At 48.3% G+C, this 8181-nt stretch overlaps 1 protein-coding gene across 2 annotated transcripts in view; it reads right to left on the reverse strand.

Moving 5' to 3' along the window:
• Window positions 1-1279: 1279 nt before the first annotated feature.
• TP53RK (TP53 regulating kinase) overlaps window positions 1280-8181 on the reverse strand; it is a 56066-nt gene continuing 49164 nt past the window's right edge. The window contains exons 1-2 of one of the 2 annotated variants that reach the window (XM_019509854.1): window positions 2257-2495; window positions 1280-1865 (exon numbers count right to left, since the gene is read on the reverse strand). In XM_019509854.1, the coding sequence (XP_019365399.1) occupies window positions 1387-1865; window positions 2257-2464 (687 nt within the window). In that variant the 5' untranslated portion in view covers window positions 2465-2495 and the 3' untranslated portion in view covers window positions 1280-1386. Of the gene's footprint in view, window positions 1866-2256; window positions 2496-8181 lie in introns of those variants that run through there. The other variant, XM_019509855.1, reaches the window with a different exon arrangement.

Genomic DNA, 8181 nt, shown 5'->3' on the forward strand with positions numbered 1-8181 from the left:
GGGGGGGGGGGGGGCCGTGGCTGATCGCACCAACCCAGAAGTGCCGGGGCGCTTCTCCTGGCACCTCCACTCCCAGGCCAGCGCTCAAAGGGGGGCACCAGTGCTCCCACCTGCCACCCTGCCCATCACCTAAGCAGGGAATGCTGTCAGGGGGTGCACCAGCGCTCTCATGGGGTGCATGTGCACCCCCTGTACATCCCCTAAATATCACCACAGAGCAGCAGTTCTCAACCTTCTGCACCTTATGTCCCACCTACATACGGTCAAAAATCCTAGTTCCATTGGTTGACAAGCAGGGGGGTCCCCCAAGGGCATTGAAGAGCAGTGGGGCAGGTTCCCCAGCCACCAATCGAAGCACACAAAAGTTAAACCAGAAGTCCTGCTGTGGCATCTCCAGTTTCACCACCACAAACCAAGTTCCACCTACAGGACCTTCGCCACCAGTTGAGAAACCCTAAGCTAGAAGACAGAGCAGTTTAAAAGAACATGGGGTTGTCTAAGTCAGCCACAGCCACCACTACTGCTACTACAGCTATTGTAGCAGGAGAAAGCTGGTAGAAGGGGTCCTCTAAAGACCCAAAAACTGCATTTAACGTTTACAAGCCAGAGTACAATGTAAGAAGTCATGACCTGACTTCTCATGCCTTTTTTAGAATAGTCCTCATCTGCACATTGAAGGGCAGAGGAATGGGGGGTTTTTTGCCTTTTTTTTTTATACAAGGGACGGAAATATCTTTTTTTATGTACTAAGATTTAAATACCACGCTCCTTTACAGCAGTGATTTATTAGAAATGGAGAAGGTTGATGTCATTAGAGACTTAGAAAAAAGTCTCTTCTTTGATCCAGGCAGGCCATTACTGTTAATATATTCCTAGTTCTCAGAAATGTAAATAGGATTCATAGGACAGGATACTGCTTGCTTGTTTGACCACTATCTGAAAGGGAAGTCACAAAAGACTTTTTGCTTAACTGGGAATACCTTTAGCAAAAATACCCTAGCACCATTTTATTACTGGTTTAAACAGACTATTTGCTGAAGGAAGAGTATTGATTTGAAAATGAAAAGCCAAAGTCTTCAAGCCTGGTAACACTAGCATTTTGAAGGTTATATTTATTCTATGTAAAGCAGCAAGAAAATGCCATATGCTTTGGTTCTTTCCTTTTAAAAAGGGAAACATTTCATTCCTTTTCCCACCTGTTTGTCTGTGTATTCACAGTACCAGTTTTTGACTTGGTTACTTTGGCCACACATTAGGTAGCTATACAAAAGGAGTCATATTGTATTAAACTGGTTTATTGGACTGAAAGTTACCAAAACAGTGAATACAAGCCTTTGCAGAATATGAGAAGTCATTTCCCCACCCTTCCACAAAGTCTGCTTGCTTCTATCCAACCATGGATCTCTTTCTTCCCCTCAGTCGTACTTCATCCAATTTTTTGATCACTGGGCTTGACTTTTTTGACATGGCTGCGTATTTCTTCAACAGAGCTTCAAACAGAGTCTCTGTGTTTGGATGAGTACTAAGAAAGGCTTTCTCCAGGACATACAAATCAACCCCTTTATCCTCAGGTAGGCCAGATATAAAACTCAGTCCAAAGTCTATCAGTACAAGGTCCAGCTTCTCCGCAGGGGGCCGCAAGAGTATGTTGGACGTCGTAAGATCCCCATGTATAAGATCCTCATCGTGCATCCGAGCCAAAACCTCGCCTATCTTCTCTGCTAAGGTAAAGAGGCCACTAGCATCCTTTTCACGCTGCTGTACAGAAATGATATAATCCCGAACGGTCATCGAGCCTACAATATCTTCCAGGTAGATACAGTTGGAGACATAATCCACGAAGTAAACCACTGGTGCAGAAATGCCTATTTAAGAAAAATAAATAAAAAGGATTGATGAGGTGCTACCTTTGAGGGCACAGAAATTCCTGAGTGACTTCCACCCTGCCCAGTCGCACGCAACAAAGATGGAAAAGGGCTTATATTGACCGCGTCGAAGCCCAAGGACCAGGTTAAGCGGCATGATCTGAGCATGCCACAACTGCAATGAAGATTTTTGTTGGGCATCCTTGCAGGATCACCCCTTCCCTTGCCCTGGCGCTGGGCCCGTCCTGCGCGGCGGGAGGCCCCCCAGGCCCGCGGGGAGGAGGCAGGGAGCCGCGCACCAGGTGGAAGCGGGTCCCGCGGCCCGACAGGAGCCTCGCGGGGCTGGTGACGGAGACGGGATCACCGCTAAGCCCCGGCAGGGGGACCCCACCTGTCCGGCGGCAGCGCAGCAGAGACCGCGCCTCTTGCGCCGTGCGCCGCCGGCTCAGCCGCTCCTCCAGCGCTGGGTGCCGGTAGCGCTTGGGGAAGCGGAGCTTGGCTACAACGGCGCGGCCCAGGAAGCAGCCCCGGTAAAGCCGCGCCTCGGCGCCCTGCTGCACCAGCCGCGAGCCGGGCAGCGGCACACCCAGCTCCGCCATAGCAGCCGCCGCACTGCGCCTGCGCGCTCCTCATCCCCGCACCACGTGACGCGTTCGGGACTCTTCGGCTGCCGAAAAGAACCGAGCGCGCAGGTGGGGGACGAGGAGCTCGTGCGCCCCCTGTGGCCCTGGCTCGACCGCTCACCTGTGGCAGGTGGTGGTTGCACGGGAGGAGCGAAGACAACCTTTCCTGCCCCGTGCAGGGGGGTGGACGCCGTGATCTCCCGCGTCCCTCCCGGCCTTACAATGCAGGAATGTATGAAAACCGGTTAATTTGTTATAGCATCCTCTGTCCCGGCACCTGCACCTGAATTGGCACCGCAGGCATTGACACCCATCACGACTCTGCCAGGGTGTGTGTTATGTTCCTCATCGTGAGACGCAGCCTGTACAGGAGATCCAGTTCACTCCACCTCAGTCATTAGATTGCTGCCTTTGGAGGTGCCTCAAGTCCATTTTCTCCTAGTTTCTCTTCCAAATCATTTTTATTTGGAAGCCCCCTCCCCGTGCTCGCCGGGTCACACATGACTAACAAGGGGTGGCCGGTGGCTCCCGCTGCCTGCCCCAGAGAGAAGTGTCAGGTCGGCCTCCTCTGCCAGCCACTGCATTTTCCTCTGGCTGCAGCCACTGCAGAGCATGGAGCAGCAGCCAAGGGGCCCACTAGGCTGCACCATGGCCCAGCTCTCAAATGCCAAAACCCGGCTGCCAAAGTTGCTGCTGTGCCCAAGTCTCCCAGCGCAGTCCCGAGGCCCTGACTGAGCGCCTCCCCCACTCCGGAGAAATGCTGGAGCCCTGGGCTTGGGCATCAGGCCTGTGCGAGTCGCAGCAATTCCATCTGGCCTTGGATCCGGCCACTTGGGATGGCTGCGGCCCAGTCCGGAGCTCCGACTGGGTTTCCGCCTCGATCCGGCCGAAGCGGCTCCGAAGCTTTGGAGCTGCCTTGGAGATCCAGCCATAGGGTATAATGGGGAATCAATGAAATATCTATAACTTTGTTGTTTTTTGTCTGATTTGGATGAAACTTACAGGAGTGGTAGCCTCTTCTGTGAGCTTGAAGCCTGCCAAGTTTCAAGATCAGTGCAAGGGTTTGGGGGGAACTGCACCCCAAATTCTTGAAAGCAAAACTCATGTCACATCTACGTGTGACATCACAGGCAGGTAAAAACTGCAGGGGTGGTAGCCTCTGGTGAGGCCACAAAGCATGCCAAGTTTCAAGAAGATCGGTGCAGGGTTTTGGGGGGGACTGCACCTCAAGTTGCTGAGACGCAAAACTCGTGACAGATGACACTGTGTATGTTAAGGTGCAGCGGGCTGAAAACTGCAGGGGTGGTGGCCCCTGCTTAGGCCATGAAGCCTGCCAAGTTTCAAGGAGATAGGTACAGGGGGTTGGGGGAAACTGCCCCTCTAGCTGCGCACAAGCAAAACTCGTGACATGGGTGACACTGTGTGTGTTAAGGCACAAGAGGGTGAAAGCCGCAAGGATGGTGGCCCGTTGCGGCCGCGAAGCCTGCCAGCTGTCGAGGAGATCAGTGCAGGGGTTCTGGGGCCCTGCACCCCTAGCTGCGGACAGACAAAACTAGTGACATGGGTGCTTGTGCAACTGTCTGTCTCTGTCTTGGGCCAGTTGATTGTCTGTATTGATTATTTCCTCTCCTTAGTCTGTCTGTGGTTTTGTAGGTGTTAATTGTTGCTAATTAACTGGTTACATTAGCTAGCAACTGTGTATTGAGCTGGTCCCTGAGTGAATCTTGATTGATTGGTAACTGGTAACACAGCAGCTTAGCAGCCAGGCCTGCAGTAGTCGGTCCCCCCCCCCCGACAGACACAGCTGGCTCAAGGATTGGACTCAAGCCCCGCGGTAGAGATCGTTCTTGAATTGATGACAATCTGGCCTGTCAGCGGTAGTATGCGGTACTGGCATGGGGTGCCCTGTATGTACCACACAAAGATCCCCTGGTAGTATACAGGCCTTTAGAGCACACGGAGCAACACTGAAGTCAATGGAAATCTCTGCCATCACATCTGTCTGACTGTGATCAGTTGACTTCAGCATTAGGGTCTAAGTTAGATATGACCCTCCTTCCTACTGGGAAAGATGGTATCAGGATTAATAAGCACAGCCGAAGTTACACAAATGTTTGTTTTCTACCTTGTCTAATATCAGCTTGTCCAAACTCTCATTTACTTAGTAAAGTCCTAAAGTTCTGCTATTGCAAATGGCCAGAAGTGTTGTTGTTTTGTCTGAGCTGAGCACTTCAGCACCTATAACATGCCTCAGCATCTAAATCATGCCTCTGTCTGAGATCCTCACACTAGATGTCTCTGAACCTCCTCCAAAGAGCCTGATCCCTATTGAAGCACACCTGACATGCTGCCAACCCAAGCCACAGCCATTTTTACTTAAAAACAGCAGAGGGTGGTATGCTGTCTCCTTCTATAATATCACTATATGGCACAAGAGACACCCCACACTAGCTCTGCATGTGCTAACTCTAGAACCAAGACTAGCATAATGTCATTAGTGCAGCACTGTGGCCACACTAATATGCCCTGCTCCTCAGCAGAGTTAGTGTCCACGCAGGGAGTTAGTGAAGTGCACTGTAAATTCACACCCTACCTCACTACACACTAGTATCCCCACATCCACAAGCTTTATGTCTCGTGTGGCAGTGGAAGATGAAGAGAGGGTTCAGAGGTATGACATGATATGACTCATTTATCTTTCGCAGAAGATGTTTGAACTGGAAGAGTGGAGACAACCACTTAATTTGTTATAGCATCCCAACACCTAGAGCTGAATTTGCACCACGCACACTGAAATCCATTACTCTACCAGGGTTGTGTGTTGTGTTCTTCATGACACACGGTCTATACAAGAGATTCAGTTCACTCCATGTAAATAATTAGATTATTGCCCTTGGAGTTGCCTCAAGTCCATTTTGTCCTTGTTTTCCCATCCATAACATTTGTTTCTCTTCCAAATCTTTTTTATTTTATTAATACATTCCATACAGCTTACTTGTGCATCATGTGGTGGGACTTTGCTTAGCAAATATTTACACTGTTTCAGTAACAGCTTTTTAATAACACTCTGAAGGCTTAAATGATAAAAGAAATCTACCCTGTTGTTCTTCCACCTCTTATTTTGGCCTCAAGCCTGTTGGTCTCAGCTAGGCAGCCTACACAGGATGCTCTAACACTTAAGAAAAAAAATGCACTTGTATCTACATGTTTTAAATGTGCAAGTATCATTAAAAATGAACTCAAAGTTTTCATACAAGTGCAGGCAGAGTTTATACACAAATGCATCTCCATCCAAATGCATGGATACATACAAGCACACACACATACAAGCACATACATGCACGAACATACACAAAAGCAAAAGAATCTTTTAATTTGCTTCATTTGGTAAACTAAAATATTTTGTATTCTCCTGACCAAAATCGTCTTCCAGAGTTTTCAAAATACTTAGGAGAAAACATTTATAGCCTTATTTTCCCCAGCATATTCATTTAATTATTTATGTATTTAAAATCTTATGTTTATTTCTTTTAAAACTTATTTATTCCCCCCCATTTTATTTATTTATTTCACTTATCATTTTCATGTATAATACAATAAACCATTGATGCAGCTCTTATTTTTTACTCTTAATATTTTTACTGGAATGAAAAACAATTTGACTTGAAAATTTCAAAGAATGTGTTTGTTTCCACGGGTGACAAACATCTATTTGAACCCCCTTTTACAAGTTCTGTAATCAAGTTAAAATCATAGGCCAAGCTAATAGGCCTATGATTAGGGACCTACTGAAATCATAATTTTGAGGAAAACGTAAAATACGGCATTGTCCACATAAGTGGGCAAGGTCTGTGAAATCTGGGAGGGGGGAATTATTGAAAATCAAATGCTGGCTCCCCTCACAATGCTGTGGCCCAGCTGCATAATCCACCATGGGAGTAGAGGGAAGGGAGGGCTACCTGCACAAAGGACAGCCCAAGATGGCTGCTTCCTCTGCCCTCACCCCTGATTGGCTGGGAGGACTGCCTGTCATGTGGTCCTGCCCCCTTTCAACAATCAGCAGTGAGGGGCAGGGCCACTGGGGCCCTTCAGCCAATCAGAAACGTGGAGGGAGCCATCGTGATATGCTCACGAAAATGGTGGCCGGCTCTGCGATTTTCCCATGAAATCAACTGGCCTCCTCAAGTTGGGTAGACCCCTACCTACGATATGCTAATAGGCCTATTATAGGCCAAGCTAATAGAAACAGTCTGATCTCATGAAGTACTGAGCACCCTGACTTCCTATTGACACCCTCACTTCCTATTTATATAGACAACTCTTTTTCTAGGATTTATTTAGAAGCAGGCTGAGGCTGAGGTTCTCACACCTGACCACATAGGGGGTCAAGCAGAAGTGACATGTTTCATGCGACCTGGCCCCTGAAAGTGCCCTACAGCTGTGGCATATCAAACGTGCACAGCAGCAGAGCACTTTTAAAATGGCCATGTGTGAAAAATTAGCCCTCATTAAATCAGGTAGTAAATGAAAGTGCTCTAAATGAGAGCTCTTTAGGAAACTTCTATACAGCTCCCTATGAGAGTTATGTGTCATCCCCCTGGTCTGCCACAGGGAGGAGGCAGAGAGCTCAAGGAGACTCAGTCCCTCCACCCATGCTGGCTGCCTCTGTGTGGGCGGGGGGCAATTGAGCCAGCAATTAAGGTGGGCCCTGGCTGGATCCACCCCTAGGGAAAGGACCCCTGGTGCCCTGTGGCACTGGCTCTGGGGCAGAGAACCCCCCAGAGTCCCCCCACCCACACTGACAGCTGCCCAGGGGCTTCTGGCTGGTTTACAAAGCAGGCAACAGCAGCCCCTGCCACCTGGCCTCTGTCAGTGCATAGAGGCACTGAGCTCTATAACTTTAAGCACTTTGTGTAAACTGCAAGTGTTACAGTGTTATCAAGAAGCACTTTGTAGCTTCTGTAAGAGCACCCTATAGACAACTGCTAGTTTAGACAAATTCCAGCTATGCCCATGGTCGCAGTACAGCTCTTCTTGTATACACATACTATGGAATATAGACAAGGCCTGGCACACGGATGGTGGCACTTCATCGTTATCATTTTTGGAGCAGAGTCACCCACACTTGTTAAGTTCAGTTACGAGTATTTCCTGTAATCATTTCACAACAGTGGGCTATCAAACAAACTAGCTTAGCTGGTTTGGAAGCTGGTTCTCTGCTCTGCTCTGTAATTTTAAACTATTATTATGGGAACAAAGAGGAAAAGACATAAATTACAGATCTGGGGCCAAACAATCCCCCTGATGGCAAGAGCTGCAGGTAGAGGAATAACTAACTGGGAGGAGGTACTGAGGTCACTGCTGTGTCACTCAGAGCAAGACCAGATCCATTAGCGCTGCAAGGGGTGCAGACTTCCCTCCCACTTTTTTGTTCTGCAAGTCTCTCTCTATGCCTGCCATAGATCTCCTTTATTTTCATTTCTATGCTGCGCAGCAGTGGGGCTTATACTGGCTTTGCATTTTACAGAGGACGCAAAGCCAGTCTACAATGTAGGCTGGACTGTAGCTCTGAAGATGTATTGTTCTGATTGCCTAAGAAAATAAAATGTTGCTGTATCATTTAAAAAGAAAAATCTGTAGGGTTATAGGTGCTTCCTTTAAAAAATAAAAAAAGCGACAATGGGCAGTGCTTT

This window comes from Gavialis gangeticus, unplaced genomic scaffold (assembly GCF_001723915.1).
Source record: "Gavialis gangeticus isolate Ggan-Ray unplaced genomic scaffold, GavGan_comp1, whole genome shotgun sequence".
Classification (NCBI taxonomy): Eukaryota; Metazoa; Chordata; order Crocodylia; family Gavialidae; genus Gavialis; species Gavialis gangeticus.